General features: G+C 41.8%; 1 protein-coding gene across 5 annotated transcripts in view; it reads right to left on the reverse strand.

Annotated features, from left to right (window-relative positions):
• PLCH1 (phospholipase C eta 1) overlaps window positions 1-18,008 on the reverse strand; it is a gene marked incomplete at both ends in the record, with an annotated part of 197,680 nt that overhangs the window by 44,297 nt on the left and 135,375 nt on the right. For all 5 annotated transcript variants that reach the window (XM_080696174.1, XM_080696173.1, XM_080696171.1 and 2 more), the window contains 3 exons: window positions 943-1,114; window positions 6,507-6,627; window positions 17,153-17,356. In XM_080696174.1, coding sequence (XP_080552300.1) covers window positions 943-1,114; window positions 6,507-6,627; window positions 17,153-17,356 — 497 coding nt within the window. The remainder of the gene's footprint in view (window positions 1-942; window positions 1,115-6,506; window positions 6,628-17,152; window positions 17,357-18,008) is intronic.

Below are 18,008 nucleotides of genomic sequence, written 5' to 3' on the forward strand. Positions count from 1 at the left end.
GCCATGCAATTGCTCCCATGACTTTCCTGCTCCTTCCATAAGGCACTCGTGTTTCTCCCACACACACCTTCTGAGCGGCACCGAGCCCAGCTTGAAGGTTAACAGCCCACTGCCCTCTTCTTCATGCTTTTAATCCCAAAACAGTGAAACCATCCAAGGTTCACACACAAAATTCAATGGAATTAAGTAAAATCACAAAGTCAGTGGTCTGAAAACGCAAGAAGCTGTCTTCCTGACTCTTTGCATCTATTCTCCGTGGCAGAGGGCTTCCTCCCTCAGGAAGCTGTTGATGCGATGCCATCCTCTCACTTCCGCTCCTTCCCCACACACGCCAGTCCTGTGGGTCCCATGTCTGTGCCCGTGCTCCTCTGCGAAGCGGGAGCATCTCACTTACATAACCAAAACTGATCAACCATGAAGATTTTTTTTTTCTTTCGACAGACAGTTATTGGAGCTTGAAATGGGAACGAAACACTTTCAGATATGGACTCAAAAAGCCTTCTCCTGCCCCATACACACTCCTAAACACACACACACACACACACACACACACACACACACACACACTGTTCCAGTGTGAACTCCAACAGAATAAAATAATACACACTTAGCTTACAGTAGCAATGTTCCTGCTTCAAGTCAGGAAGGGCTAAATGAGTGCTGTGTGCACGCACGCCTCTACCATCTTGTACTCATTAAGACATATGACTATAATGGACCAATAAAATATATATATAATGTATATAATGCATATATATATACATATACACATCCCAGAATATGTGGTCAGTCGGCAAGAACCTTCCTCAAAAGTTGTAAGTTGAAATAAGATGCATTACAAATCTAAATAATCCTTTATGTATTGATTTTAATTATTCTCGTTTTAAGTCTACTTTTTGGTTGATTACTAATGCCCATGACTGGGTTCCTTGCAGGAATTACCTTCACTAGGATTTTGCCTTTCAGACTTTGTGGGCTTGGGAGCTGCCTGCACTCTCCAGCATCCACGGACGACAGGTCCAGCTTGTCTTGGAAGATTCCTTTTAGGTACTGTGCTATCTTCCTCTGCTGCTGGATACTGCAGTGATTCTCAATAGACAAGATAACTGGGAACCTGCGAAAACAGTAACATAGTCCCAAGGGTCAGACACAGGCACCTCCTCAGGGATTTTTTAAAATGATTCGGCGTTCTCTGCGTTCTTACAGTCCTGGTGGCAGTATTTGCAATAGTGGTGACCATTGAAAGTCAAGAAGATTAGAGACGCATTTTAAAAATTCCTCTGGGCAAATATACTTTGCTGGGTATAATGATTGAACAAAATAGTAATCCATGCAGGATGACTTAGTCTAATATTCTGCATCAAGCAAGAAATGGTGGGTATATTGTGTATCTTTAAAAAAAAAAGAAATTTTAAAACAAATGAGAAACCTAAGGAAAGATAGCTCATAAAAAGTAATTTTGCCTTATTTATTCAAAAGCCTAGACATATCTAAGCCACCAATGCCTATCATTAAATCCAGTTTTTAACTCTAAAAAATTATATAATCAGTCTCCAGCTTGGAAATTACTATTGAGGATAAAATAATATAACATAAAATAACATAACGAAACTTTGTGTTTTATGACATCAGGCATCCAAAACCATTTCATATAGAACTGTGCAGTAGTCATTTCTAAACAAACAAACAAAAAAAAATAGCTGATTCTACACTGGTACACAGATTCTGTGCAGAGAACGTGAGACCCACATAGTGTCTCAGAAGACAGCCCGGTGGGTAGTACCCAAGGCAGAAAGAAAACCAGCCCTGACCACATCATTTAATTCCTCTCACAACTTTGTTGTTCCTTCAAAGTAAGGAATTGCTTTTAATTCAGATTATTTTTCTAGTTTTGCATAACCTAGCTTCAGAAACATTAGGCAATATATTTTTCCAGTGTATACTAACCAGTATTTAAATCACCTAATATACCTATGTAGAAGAAGAAAAAGTCTGATGCAAGCTCCACAATAGTGTTTTTGACATCTTAAAATTGACTTGTGAACCAAGCATGGTGGCACACACTTGTAATTTCAGTACTTGGGAGGATGGGACAGGAGGATCATGGGTTTGCAGCCAGCCTTGGCTACTTAGTAATCCCATTGCAACTTAGTGAGACCCTGTTTCAAAATAAAGAATAAAAAATAAATCTGGTGCCGGGCGTGGTGGCGCACACTTGTAATCCCAGCATCCAAGAGGCTGAGACAGGAAGATTGCGGTTCGCGGACAGCCTCAGCTACTTAGTGAGGCCCTCTGCAACTCAGTGAGACCCTGTTTCAAAATAAAGAATAAAAAAAAAAAATAGAACAGGGGGGTGTAGCTCGGAAATTGAATGCCCCTGGGCTCCATTCCCAAACCTGCAAATATAAATAAATCTGGGTTGCAGCTGGGAGGTAGAATGCCCCTGGGTTCAATCTCCAGTACCCCACCACACACACACAAATTGACTTGTGCCCCCATTAGTAAGTGCTGATGCTAGAAGTGGTATTAGAGATGAACCTCTGTGACTGAAGTTGGTTGGTTATCTAATTACTATCTGTTTGCTATCTTGTCCTCACATGGGTTTTACCCCCAGAATATCAGGAAGAGAGAAAAAAAGTAGCAATATTGAGTTATTTTGCAATTACATCAAAATTTTAACAAAAGAATTTTAAGTCACAGGTCCATTTATAAAAAGCCTCTTAGTGTCTACCATAACTAGCACAAGGCAATGTTCTACAGGAGAGGAGATGAGTTAACCCACACACTGAGGGACATTTGCCAATGTCTGAAGACATTTTCAGTGGTCACAATTTGAGGAGTGCTACGAGTAGAAGTCACCCCGTGATGAACAAGACAGCTCCTTGGGACAAAAACAAATTACCCAGCCCAAAATGTCAACAGCGCTAAGGTTGAAAAACTCTGGTGGAAAGATGCAAGTAAAATTTAAGAAAGAAAAGAAAAAGGCCCACTTTTTAAATATGCTGAACAAGCCTATTGTTTTAATGTAAAATACATTTCTTCTCAGAGTGCCCACACTTGAAGTAAACAGTCAAGTCAACAGAGAAGCTTCAAAGTATTGAAGCCACCATTCTCTACATGCTACTTGGTATGTTGAGAAATAAACAAATGCTGGCCAGGATGTGGAGAAGTGAGAACTCTGTACATTGCCAGTGGGATTATAAATTAGTGCAACCACTTTGGAAAACAGTATGAAGACTCCTCAGAAGACTGGGAATGAACTTACCATATGATCCAGCAATATCACATCTGGTATTCTACCTAAAAGAATGAAAACCAAACTACGAAACTAATACATGCGTATCTATGTTCATTGCTGCACAATTCACCATTGCTAACTATGGAACCAGCCAAGATGTCCATCAACAGATGAATGGATTACAAAACTATGGGATATGTATGCAATGGAATTTTACTCAGCAATAAAGAAAAACACAATTACATCATTTACAGGGAAATGGATGGAACTGGAGGACATTATGCTAAGTGAGATTAGTCAGTCACAAAAAATAAGAAATTGGGTGTTCTCTCTAATATTCAGAAGCTAGGGAGAAAAGGGGTCATAGGAGGAACTCTAGATGAGGAAGGAGAAACCATAGATGAGCAAATAAGGCGACCTACCTGAGGGGGATGGGAGGGGGAAGAGGGAGATCCCTAATGTACATGATGTACATTCATCAAACATCAAAGTCAAATAGTAAGCCAAAGATGAGGAGGGAGGGAAGATGGAATGGGGAGGGAATTTGGGGAAGGGCTAAATGAGTGATGTGTGCATGTATGCCTCTACCACCTTGTACCCATTAAAATGTATGACTACAATACACCAATAAAAAATTGAAAATAAAAAAGAGAGAAGCCAGGCGAGGTGGTGCACACCTGTAATCCCCGCGCTTGGGAGGTGGAGACAGGAGGATCGCGCAGGTTCAAAGCCAGCTGCGCTGGCTTAAGATACCCTGTTTCCAAATAAAAATATAAAATAGGTCTGGGAGTGTAGCCCGGAGGTAGAAGGGCTTCCAGGAACCCCAGTACCACCAAAAAAAAAAAAAAAAAAACACATATTTTAGGCTGAGCATGGTGGCACATGCTTGTAATCCCTGCGCTTGGGAGGCTGAGACAGGAGGATCACATGGGTTTGAAGCCAGCCTCAGCTACTTAGTGAGGCTCTCAGCAACTTAGTGAGACCCTGTTTCCAAATAAAATATTTTTTAAAAAAGGTCTGGGAGTATAGCCCAGAGGTAGAAAGCCTCTGGATTCCACCCCCCAGTACCACAAAAAAAAAAAAAAAGAGAGAGAGAGAGAGAGAGAAATAAAGGCAACCTGGCCAAGACTGATAGAACACAGGGCTGCAATGACTGATTGGAATTTACTCCTCAAGATTCTCTCATGTGGAAGTCACCAGAAAATCTACTATGCAGTGCGCGGCTCTTACTAGAATGGCGTTCTAACCTCATGCTTAATTAATAAGACCAAATATTTTTTAAAAATTTAAAGGTTACTCACTCCTAAAATATTAATTTTATTCAACTGTAATTTTAATTTGCTTTCTGGACTAAAAAAAAAATTCTTTCTTATATTTCTAGTAAGTTGTCGGTCCCTGCTGGCAATAAAGAATGAATAAGAAATGACTGAGGCATAGTCCCCTATTTTCAGTGAGTTTACAGATTTAAAAGAAGATTTAAAAGGAGAAGAGTTTACGTTTTAAGAGAAGGCAAGTAAGCAACACTGTAATAAGGTGTTCTTTAAAAATGACAGAATATTTAAGTGGTCAGTGTGTTTGCCAGAGGGAAAACGCTTAAGTATTCTTATGGGATAAGCAAAAATCAGGAGTTGCAGGCCCAGCTAGGAGAGGGCGAGAGGTGTGACGGCACCAGGCGCTCTGGAGAGGTGTAAGACAGCTGGTGAATCCAGAACAGGAAAAAGAAGGAAACAGACAGGCCATAAAGGGTATGAAGATGTGCCTGGGTGATACAGGGAGCTTTGGGAGGGCTTTAAGATAAGAATCACACCATCCATGCATGGAAATCTGTGGGTTTGCTGCCAAGGAGGAACCAAAGAAAGTAAAAATGTGCTGCCTGTGGAGGGAAGGTAGTCTCCCTAGGGCTGCCCTGATTCCTAAGGATAGCTTGGGTTGCAGTGTGGAGAGGAAGGGGCTGGGTGTAGCGTGACTTCTGGTTTCTGGCTGAAGCCACAGGTTGACGCTGTTGCCTCAGCCTGGAAGGAAGCAGATCAAGAGGCAGGGGCATCTGGGCAAAGCGAGATGCTGAGCTCAATTTGGGTGTCAGCCCCACGGTGGCCATCTGAGTCTTCTGCTCAGTGTGCAACTTTCTGCACCATCAATAACTCAGACAAATATTCACAGCAGACTTTTCTATGTAAGCCTTGAACTCAGGAAAAGAGTTTGGGGCATGTAATAACCAGCATCCAAAAAGCAGGCTAAGCACAATACCTTAGGACATAGTAAGTATAAAGGGAGTGAGGAAATGGGGTAGTAGACCACAGGCCAAAAAGGGAGAGGTAATGACAGCAACGGAGGAGAGAATGGAGTAACAGAAGCCAAAGTAGGCAAGTACTTATTTGGAAAAGAAATATGCAAATTTATCAAATGCCAGGGAGTGGTTGGTTGGGTGGCATAAGGATGTGAGATGACACTTCAATCTATAAAGGACATACAGCAAGGAGGGAAAGATGGCTATTATTGGTTTACTGTATTATAATGTTATATAAAAAGATATGTATGTATGTATGTATGTATGTATGTATGTATGTATGTATTTTGGTACTGGTCACTGAACCCAGGGACATTTTACCTCTGAGCTATACACCAATTTTTATTTTTTTATCTTATTTATTTATTTATTGGTGGTACTGGGGGTAGAACCCAGAGGCTTTCTACCTCCAGACTATACTCCCAGACCTTTTTTTAATATTTTATTTGGAAACAGGGTCTCACTAAGTTGCTGGAAGCCTCACTGAGTAGCTGAGGCTGGCTTCGAACCCGTGCGATCCTCCGGTCTCAGCCTCCCAAGCGCGGGGATTACAAGCGTGCGCCACCACGCCTGGCCCAATTTTTATTTTTTATTTGGAAACAAGGTTTCATCAAGTTGCTGAGGGTTCCATTAAGTTGCTACGGCTGGTCTTGAACCTGCAATCCTCCTGTCTCACTGTGCTTGGCTTCAAGAAATATTTGTTATGTATAGTAACTGGTGTTTCCAGACTTTCTGGACATCCACAGCCTGGGTTTAGAAGTTAGAAGGACACTAAGAAGTTAGAGGACATTTTCAAGGAGGACAGAGGAGAGAAGGGATGAGGAGTAATAGAGCATGAGGAGCTGCTCATGCTATTGGCTGGAAGGAAGGGGCAGCAGGGTGGTGGTCCTGAGGTGCACAGTCCAAGGGAGGGTGCGTGGCCCTTGGCGTGCTCGCCCCCTGGACTAGGCACACAGCTCCACCCGGTGCCAATGTACTTACTCGTTCTTCACAAAGGCATGCTTGTTGATGGTCTCCACCACGTCTCGGAAGAGAATTTTTGAAGTAAGGGTGTAACCGTGATGAACAACTGGCTCTCCGTCTGGGCCATCCCAACAGTCAACTGCCAAAAACAGAACGTCACATTCACAACCCAAAGGCTCTGGCGTTTATTGATATTTCCAAGGCTACACACACACAGGAAGTTTATAATCTGAAATTATACCTATTATAGTTATTATGAATCATACCTATTACAACCACAATTAGGACTTCAGACAGAAATGGTTGTTCTTGTATGGGGATCCCAATAAAGAATGAAAGATAATAAATGACTTTTAATATCTATAGTTTACAAAGATATCATACTCATAAGCAGTCTCACATTTATCAAAGATTATTAGAAGTTAGTCTAAACTCCAACCAAGTGTGCCCAAAGATATGATGTTTCTGAACAGAAATGTCCAAGTTCACTTCTCCCTCTGCAGATTCCTCTGGCAAGTTACAGCCTCCCTCTGAAATCACTAACAGGTCTTTTCATGGCTGCTCACTTAAACTCTTCAGGTTCCTGTTTCCAATTTATTAACTGATTCATTGGATAGTAGTTATGACATCCACCTCCTAAGTTCAAATCCTTACATCCTGCTTAAATCATGGACTGTGGGCAAGTCCTTTGACTTAGTCACTTGCAGCTTGCTTCCCTATCTGTAAAATATAAATGATACACTATTTCATAAGTTTGAGTGATGCTTAAATACCCATTAAGTGGCCACAACACAGGGAAGTAGTCATCGATACTGCTGATGTTGCCGCTTACATGGTCGACCGTACTGGTTTCCAGCAGGAGAAAGACAATGGCCTCCTCTCCATCCTCCCGACTTCCAGCTTGCCTGTCCTTGTTTTCCACTCAACCACTGGTTCATTTCTTAAATCATGGCTTGTGGCATGTCACTCCCTTGCTCAAAAGCCCACTTGCACATGATTCAGCATCTAGTAGGCAGTTTTTAAATATATGCTAAGCTTATGAGTATCCTTTAGCTACCCTTGATTGCTTAGCCCCTAGTCTTCTATCTCTCACGCTACAGACTTGCTACGCATGTGCTGAGCCTGGATTCTCATTCGGGCACAGGGCTGGACTACATTTCCCAGCCTGCCCTTGTAGCGGGTGAGGCGGGGGCTGAGTGAAATGTGAGCAAAAATCATATACACCAATTTCAGGTCTGGTCCCTGGAAACCTGTCTTACTTAGTCCTACAACCCATTTCTTCATCTGCTTGACCTTCAAAGTCTTATGCTGAAGATGGCACAGCCATGAGTTAGGAATCTGGACCCACTAGATCATTTTTTGAAAGATCTGTCCCTATTTTTGTCCTTTACATATTATGTCCCTATATTATACCCTTTCACATAAACAAGAAATAAACTTCAGTTAATTTATGGCACAGAGATTATAAGGTTAAAAAAAAAAACTAGCATTGCCAGGCATGGTGCCACACACCTTGTAATCCCAGTACTTGGAAGGCTGAGACAGGAGCATGGCAGGTTCTAACCCAGCCTAAGCAACTTAGCAAGGCTCTGGATAACCTAGTGAGACCTTGTTTCCAAATAAGACATAAAATCGGGTATGGGGATAACTTTGAGGTAGAATACCTCTGGGTTCAATTCCCAGTACAGAAAAAAAAAAAAAAAAAATAGGGCTGGGGTGTATCTCAAAGGTAGAATGCCCCTGGCCTCAATCCCCAGTACCATAAAAAATACATACATACATACAAGAACTAGCGTTGCCTTAATATCTTCACTCCTGTCTGAAAAATCAGCCTTATTTTTTCCTACACTTGAACTCACAGAGAAGTTCTTCCAGTTGGGCAAGTTTCCCCACATATACCCCTATGTCCATGCCTTTCTCCTGTCATTTAAGGTCAACTGAAAGCCCTCTTCCCCTGTGATTCTCTAAATCTCAATCAAGGCTAAGCCAGGATGCCCCACAGAACCTTGCCAGCCCTCATGTTCCTCCCGGGAGGAGTCACAAACGCAAACCCCAAGAGCCCCACAGTTAACAGAGTACAACGACCCGCAAGAGACGTGTCCAGATGACATAACTACTTCTCACTGTCAATCACTGCTGAGTAGAAAAAGGACCCTGGTTGCCAGATCTTCTAAGGAAGATTTTTTTTTTTAAAGTCTAGATTTTATTGCTAGGAGTTTTCCCAATTTTTAAATAGTAGCAATTAACCCACTTTTTAAATATAATATGGGACAGACACAAGCAATTCTACAGGCTGGGTCTGGCTAAAGGAATGGCGTCGAAACTCTGCCTCCAATTGAGATCACACAGCTGAGGAGCACTCCTGTCATCTTAGTAGGACCTTCCCTAGATATGTGCTTGGCATGTTTCCCCAGGAGATAGTATCTACATTTTCTTATAAGACATTCAAAATGTTCCCCAGAACTATAATATTGACACTAGTTGGTTAATTTTAAATGTTAACTGGGCTGGTCTATGATGCTCCATTGTTTAGTCAAGTACCAGTCTAGACATTACTGTGAAGATATTTCAGTCATGATTAACATTTAAGTCCATAGACTCTAGATAAAGCAGCTTATTTTCTATATTGTGGGTGGTCCTCAACCAGTCAGTTGAGGGTCTTAAGAGCAAAATACAGAAGTTTTCTGCACAAGGGTCTCTTCTTAAGACTATGACATAGAAACTAGGAAAGTTTCTAGCCTCCTGAGCTTTAAAATTCATACTCATGACTACAGCATCAGCTCTGGCTGAGTTTCTAGCCTGCTGACCAGCTATAAAGGTTCCAAATTTGCCAACACCCCAATTATAGAACCAGTTCCTTAAAATCAGCCAGCCAGTCCCAATCTCTTTCTCTACTTATCGTATTGGTTCTTTGTCTAAAGAACCTTTACTAAGAAAGTTATCTGGAAGAAGAATGAAAAATAAAAGCAGAAAGAATTTTCAAGGTCAATACCACAGAAAAACTGAACACAGAGTTTGGGAATAAAGTTGCTAGCCTGGCATGGTGGTGCATGCCCGTAATCCCAATTCTTGGAAGGCTGAGACAGTCGGATCTCAGGTTTAAGGCAGCCTTAGCAAATTAGCAAGGTGCTCATCAACTTGGGAAGATTGTTTCCAACAACAACAAAAAAAAAAACAGGGTTGGAGGGGGTGTAACTTGGATGTAGAATTCCTCTGAGTTAAACCCCAAGCACCACAGCATACACAAAAGGGAGAAAAAAGTAAAGATGCTTTTGGGAAGACCACTGTGTATCCCAGGAGCACACTGTTCTTTGGGCCTGCAAATAAAGTCAAATGTGTCAAGGACATCTCAGAAGAGGTTATTTATCTTTTTGTGTGTGCTTGAGAGTCTCCAATTTGTCCCGTGGAAAGAATGAACAGATGTTTCAAAACTAATCATGTGCCACATAATGTTGGTTTGATCAGCAACAAAACAAATATGCAGTGGTGGTCCTATAAGGTTCTAATGGCACTGAAAATTTCTATCATCTAGTGATATCACAGCTGTCATAATATCTTAGCACAAAAACATTGCTCGTCTACTTTGTGGTGATGTTGATAAAAACACGCCAACTGTTCTTCCAGTTATACAAAAATACAGCACTTTTGTACATTACCTGATACTGTAAAATGATAATAAATAACCACATTAACATTTGTGCATTAACTATGCTATACTTTCATTACTTAAGAGCTCACTGTAAAATAGCATGCTTCATCACATTGGCAGTAGTCCAGTATATCTCTTGTTTACTGTGTCTGTTGGTTGCAACAAGAGGCCACATGGAATGATCAGTCAGTAAGCACCACCTATGTGGCGTACGCACACTCTACAACATCTGATGGACACATTTCCTGGAATGTATCCAATCATTAACCAAGGAAAGGCTTACTATGATCTATTGGAAGAGAAAGGCTACAATAGGGTTCCTCACAAATGAACTAATATCTTTCCATAAACAATGCGAAACAGACAAGGCAAGATGTGTCTGACCTCTTAATCATGTTCTCATAAAACAGCTTATAAAACTGCATCAGTCATGAGAGAGGGAACTTCTGCTATATCTATAATGTAGATAGGATATCTACTATAGCTGACAATAGGAGCATCTTCTAATATTTTATGTCTTATTCCATCCCTTGTTTTATATCTGCTTTCATCACATTAAATGGACTGTCTCCCAAATAACCTTGAAATCTTACTACATGACCTTGATGCCCAGGTTTAAGTGGCAGTGAAGTTTCTCAAAAGGTCTAATGCTGGGAATACTGGCAAGGCAGAAACCCTTTAACCAATTCCCCTGGCCACAAAATAGCCACAGACCATCTCTCTATCAGGTTCCACACTAGCTCCCCCAAGAACACTCTGACAAAGAGCTGGTCACTCTGAAGGCCAAGCAGCCAACCCAACAGCTTACAGACGTTCCGCCCTGGTAGCACTTCCAGAGATAACGGGGAAGGTTGTAAACCGATTACAACAACAACGCAACATCAGTTCCATAATGAGAGTGCAAATCCCCGGGACAGAACATCCATATTTATTAAGCATCTCGATCTGAAAAGCAAAGGAATGAAAAGCCACATAAAGAACACAATCTATATGACTTCCTGACAAGCCCTCCTTTCTGCAGACATGTTAGTCTTCCCAGTGCATCCTACATCTCCTGACTGAGGACATTACAGCGGCTGAACTCAAGGAGATGGAAAACACACAATTATCAAAAGAAAAGCTTAAAAGAAGAAAGATTTCTTCAGGTCACAACACCGTGAAGAAACTGTCCAGCATCATTATGCTCTATTTTTCAAGTGTTATACTCAACAAAAGCTGCTTCAGAAAAATATCAGTGGTACCGGAAATTTTCAATCTATGACCTGCTACGTTCTATCAATCAGGTTCTTTATATCCTAGTAGCAGCTGGGTAAGAATAAAAATAACTTCATCTGGACCCAAAGTAGATAAGTGCCACTGGACACACACACACACACACACACACACACACACACACACACACAATTGGTGTTCCTGTGTCGAGCATCAAATGGAAACTAAAACCTTCAGATAGTAGGGCTTATGGAAATTGTTCGGAGACCACAAAAGAGCAAGTTACTAAATGCTAAGGCTTCAGGAACTTCTATATGTTCAGGGGCTAGACTTCATCATGAGCAAATCAGATTCCTCCCTTAAAACCCACCTCCTCTCCATGCTAAGGTCTAACTCCTCTAGCCCTCCTCCCCCAATCTGAGAGCCCTCATCCAATCCCTCTTAGCCTGGCCAGGTCCTTCGGTGCTTGCTCCTCCCACAGGGCAAGGCTTCTAAGACCAACTTCTAACCCCAATCTCCAAGCCTCCTAACTCTAGGAACTTGGTCAATTTACCTAACTCTTGAAGTTTCTTCTGTGCCTGGCATGGTGGCGCATGCTTGTAATCCCAGTACTTGGGAGGCTGAGACAGGAGGATGACAGGTTCTCGGCCAGCCTCAGGTAGTGAGTGAGGCCCTCTGCAACTTAGTGAGACCCTATTACAAAATAAAGAATAAAAAATAGGGTTGGGGATGTAGCTCAGAGAGAGAATGGCCCTGGGTTCAATCTGAGAGAGAGAGAGAGAGAGAGAGAGAGAGAGAGAGAGAGAGAGAGAGAGAGAGAGAGAGAGAGAGAAGGAGAGGGAGAGATTATTTCACACCACTTGGTGGTATTGTAGAAATTAAATGAGAATGTATTGAAAGCACTTGGCCAGGAAGTGGTCCACAAAAGAAACTGAAATTGCAGTAGTTCCTCTTTCCTTCCTACAGGATATTAGAATCCCAGGTGCCAACCACAATTGCCAACCGAAAACAGATCAAGTACAAAGCTGGCCACGCAGTTCAGAAAAATACAGTTTCTCTCCTCAATGCAAACTTTCCAGAAAGAGTTCAACTTCCACTACCCTGCCATAGATTATTCTAATAGGAAGAACTTCAACCAGCTACTAGGGGAGAAATCTACTGATGCAATTTGGTGAGGAAGCTTTCTGGGAAGTCGCAGGAGATCACATAGCTTTTAAAACTGCACCATAGCTTTCCATATTCTCAGTCTGTGTGAACATCTGGAGCAGGCAGGCCTTTTAGACACAGAGGACCAGGTACCTTCTTCCATTACTGTGGCCACTGGCTAAGATACAGGAAGAAAGAAGATACAGAAGGTTCATGTTCAGTGCCATCTACTGCATACAATTCCTAAGTCATTTGTACCTTATCACAAATTTTCTCAATCAAATAACTTCTTAATGCTCCAATCAGAGCTGAGGATTAAAAGTTTTTATGTAGTATAAGGAATAAATCATGGTTAGAACTGAGCATAACCCTGAGATGGGTAAGGAAATAAAAAAGAGAAGATATAGAAGAAAAATAGAGAAAAAAAAGGCAGTCATAATAAAGTTATTTTATTTACTTATTTATTTATTTATTCACTTATTTATTTAGGATTGAGCACAGGGGCATCCTACTTCTGAGATATACCTTCAGCCCTTTTTAGCTTTTTTTTTTAATTTTTATTTTGAAACAGGGTCTTGCTATGTTGCTTAAGTTCTAACTACATTACTGAGACTATCCTTGAACCTGTGATCTTTCTGTCTCAGCCTCCCATGTACTGAGATTGTAGGCATGCACCATTTATAGCTAACAGCTATAAATCTAGAGTCTACTCTCATTTTATAGAGCTTTTTAAAATTTATATTTATAGATTTATATTTATATTTTATATTTATACTTATTTTATTTTATATATATTCATATTTATATTTATATTTTTATAAGCTATTTTCCCCAACCGGCCTCCAAGAAAATATGACTATTTAAAATACTGGACAACCCTCAATGTGAATCCAGGGAGGCTGTGTGCCCAGGACACCTCTGTGCATATCAAACGCATAAACCTTACTCAGTGCTGAGTTAACAAAGGGCTGAATAACAGGCTGAGAGCAAACTGTCACCTCAGGACCTCTTGCTGTTTGAAAGGTTTTTCCTTCGGTAAATATTTTATGAGTATCTTCATTATTCAGTTGCCTAAGCCACAGTTTATAGTCATTTTTGTCAGTAGATATTTTCTGTAACTACTGCAAAAATATTGTCATACAATAATAATTTCCAGAGCTCTCATTTGGGAGTGGTCCTGATGGTTCTGTTATGCAGAGTTTTTTTCTTTTTCTTTTTCTTTCTTTTTTGGAGGTACTAAGGATGGAACCAAGGGGCATTTTACCTCCGAGCTACACCCCCAGCCCTGTTTTTTATTCTTTATTTTGAAACAGGGTCTCACTGAGTTGCAAAAGACCTCACTAAGTAGTAACTGAGGCTGTCTGCGAACTGGGATCCTTCTGTCTCAGCCTCCCAAATGCTGGGATTTCAAGCATGCACCACCACGCCCGGCATATGCACAGTTTTTAACACCTGCTCGACTTTTAACATGCTGGTCTGCCTACATAACTCTACTGTCTATTTTGTAGCAAAATATTCTCCAAGCCATCAGCTAGGTGAAGAAGAAAGGCCCAGCCAGTTAGCCAGCCTTGTCTCTGTAGTGTTTCATTTCCCTACTCTGCCCCACACGTGCAGGACAATTAGTTATTCCACAGCCGACTCCCAGGTACACCTCCACCAAAAGCGGTTCCCCTGGGCTCCATGGCTCCTCCTCTTCATCATAAACAAACTCCCTTTGTCTTCATATTCTTAGGGGCTCTTCCTCAGCCTCCTTGTCTTGGGTAACCACCAGCTAACCCTGGAGGACACCACTTCCTCTCTCCTCAACACTCTCTTATATAAATCACAGAACCAGGAGGCCTCCTCTGTCCCTGACTGCTACTTTTAACAAACTGATCTACACTCAAGAAAATCCCCTCCTCTTCTGAAGATCACTTTATCCAACTCTGCCTTTCTGCATCTTCAAGTGCCTCTTCTATAGCATGCTTTTTGTGTTTAAGTGTCTGGCTTATCATTGCTACCTCTGGCCTGCCCCTGTCAGCCTCTTTTGGGAGTTAAGATTCCCTGCGGCCATCTGCTGGATTCCTTAGCCGTCACCACCTGGAGGCCAGCAAACCCCGGCTCCACATTATTTCATTCAGGCTCACCAGAACACACTACGAATTGCTGTCACCTGCCAGTATGTCTCAATGCAACGACAACTCTGTGTTACTGTTTTGCAGCCTGTGTGATTATAACTTCCTGTGCTTTTCTATTTCTTTGAACCTTCTGGCCTCTGGATCCCACTTGGTGGCCCCTCATTCATCCCACTCCCTTTCCTAGACCATGCACAACATCTTAAAGATGCATAATACTACCTACAAACCCAGACCCACTTGAGGGCCAATTCTGCACACAGCCTTCACAGTTAGAGCATCTAAGCAGATGAGTTCTGTTTGGGTGTATTAGAGGGAATCTAAGCATGTAGATTTTTCTATCATTAAAGAATGATTTTAAAATTAGCCAGTAGCCAGGCCTTCCTTCTTCAATTTATCTTGTCAACCCCTCTCCACTTCTCTGATGATGGTTTCAAAAGCACTTTCTTCTATTTCTCATTCTTCTTCTTCTTCTTCTTCTTCTTCTTCTTCTTCTTCTTCTCCTTCTCCTTCTCCTTCTCCTTCTCCTTCTCCTTCTCCTTCTCCTTCTCCTCCTTCTCCTTCTCATCCTTATCCTTATCCTTATCCTTATCCTTATCCTTATCCTCTTCCTTCTCCTTCTCCTTCTCCTTCTTCTTCTTTTGTGGTTTTGGGGCATTCTACCTCTAAGCTGCACCCTAGCCCTATTTTTTATTATTTCTTATCTTGAAACAGGGTCTCACTAAGTTGTGAAAGGCCTCATTAAGTAGCTAAGGCTGACCAAGAACCTGTGATCCTCCTGTCTCAGCCTCCCAAGTACTGGGATTACCAGCATGTGCCACCACGCCGGGCTCACTCTGTTCTTAAGTCTTAAGCCTTCTCGCCCACCTAAACCTGAGTAAACTGAGTGTACTTTTATCTTACCACCTTCATCCCATCTAAAACAAACCTGTATCATCCCCTCCACCCACCCACACACACACCCTGTAACAACTCTTCTCACCAACCCAGAAGGCCCAGTCCCGACCCATGGCAGATTAGATGCCTTTATCATCCAATACCACCCCAAAATACACAGAAAAGATCATCAACAACCTCCCACTGCCAAATCTTTACCCGTTTTATTTTTCTGTTCCATTAACATTGCTGAGCATCCCTTTCTGCTGGTCTCAGCCCTGGGGTCCAGCTGTCCATGTTCGCTCAGTCTCCTTGCTGTTTCTAGATTGCTTTCCTGCCTCCTAAATGTTGGGTTGCTGGACTCCTTGCGTGTCTTTCTCTTTTCCGTGTCTTTCTCTTTTCCACTGCTCTCTGCAAGTGACCTCCTACACTCTTATGACGTTAACCACCAGGGCCAAAGCTCAGAATTGTGAACCATTTGTCATGCCTGTCCTCTTCCACTAAATTCAGGCATTGTTACCCAAATGACCAATAAAGACACACATTTAAACAGTACAGTCATACCATCTTAACTCCGCAGAAGGAAAATTCTCATTTATGCTCTTCCTCTCAGATTCACTGTAGAATGTTCTGATACCAACATGCACCCCAATTCTCCCTCATTCCTTCCACCATTGACGCTCTCCCGGGGTCCTAATAGGTTAACCTATGTCCTATTCTCCTACCTATAGCCATTTTACCAAGTTTAGAAAATCACTTGCACGACAAAGCAGTAGGGTGATTTTTTTTTTTTTTTTTGAGGAAGGACATGTATTTGTGGGGGGATACGGGAGGTAAACTGCAGCCAAGATTTTATAATCCCTCCTTTGAATCCTTGTGACAGCCTTCCCACAGCTCCCCTGGCTCCAGTTTACCTCTCTTATCCCTCCACACTCATACATTAAATTTTAAAAAAATTATTCTACTGCACTATTGTGAAAGTGATTTTTTAAACTGCACGCTTGATAATATTGATCTAGGTATGAAAATCCCCTACTGTCCCCTCAGTACCAAAAGCCAAAGTTGTAATTCCTCACCACCACCTGTGAGGAATTTGAACACCTAGTGATGATCCCCACCCAGCCTGCAAGGTTCCTCATGGCTGTCACCCCACACTCCGTTCTCCACGCCAGCACTCCCACGCCACGCAAACGACCCAATGGATGGAATTCCCAGGTGGTGCCATTTTGGGAAATACGCATGCATCCTAGTGAACCGTGAGCTCTGTAATGATAGAAACCATCACTTCCTTCCTTCCTTCTGGGTCCTCCCCACTCAGAAACCACTAGAAATTAAGTAAATGTTGACTAATTGATAGACCATGAATTATTTTTATCATAAATAGCTCTCCTGAACTATTTGTTTGCCATCATCTATTTAAATTTTCTTCTTGAAAGACTAATTTTTATCACAATTTTTTCAGCAGTGAAATGTATGTTTCCCAACTGCCGGTCCATCTCTCGCTCTTTCTTCTAATTCAAATAAAAATGGCTTGATTGTGAATAGACCAATGGCTCTAATTAGTGGAGGGCATTTTTTAGGTCTTCAGTACTTAAAGTAGACTCAGACACACTAATTAAAGGATACATGCTCCATTGCACACCGGAGCCCATACAAGGCGTACATACCTTCCACGCAGCGACAGCCCTCTTGTAGGACTCGTGCATACATATCCACCTTGGACTGTGAAAGGAGCTGGTCCCCAGTCAGGTACGTGTTGTGAGAGGATGCTATGTAGTAGTTGCAGAGGGGCTGGTCCATATCTTGGTACACTTCATGGTGCAGGGGGTTAAACACATCACAAGCAGGACTACGCATAAAGTTCGTGAAGCCTTTGGAAGAGAGAGTCCAGCACTATAGCTTTCAAAGCATCTCTTATTAATTAACTCCAAATAGCAACAAAAGAGGTCAAAGAATATTTGTAGCAGTTACCAGGACAACCTTTGTGGGGGAAACAGGGTCAGTGGGAGATTTGCTTGAGGTCAAAGAGAATGCAAAAAAATGTAAATGTGACTTTGGGGAGTAGCCATTTAAACACAACCTAGAGAAAAATGAACTCGCTTTTAAAGAATTCTGTCTAGACAGGGGAGGAGACTTTCCACAAGGCCACTTAGTAACTACTGAACCCAAGTCTTGCTAATGCGCTGTAACCTCATAGAGGACCAAGACTGTGTTAGAGCCATGTTTACACCAAGTAGCACCTTGGTCAAACGGCAGTCAATTGTTGATTGCGTTGCTCTGAAAAACGGTATAGTTGATACCACAGTGTCATGTCAAAGGTTAAACACTGCCTACGCTCAAGGTGTGAACCTTTGAGCATGAAATTGGTTTAGGAAAATGCTGTCAATGCTTAGCACATTATTAACTTTGAAATAGTGCCTACATATTTTCTACAACCTTTCAAAACATAAAAGGAACATTCATCACTGTATGAATAAATACATGAATAACTCACAAGTCCTTAAGTAGAATTAGGGTGAATTG

This window comes from Muscardinus avellanarius (genome assembly GCF_963383645.1).
Source record: "Muscardinus avellanarius genome assembly, chromosome: 5".
NCBI lineage: Eukaryota > Metazoa > Chordata > Mammalia > Rodentia > Gliridae > Muscardinus > Muscardinus avellanarius.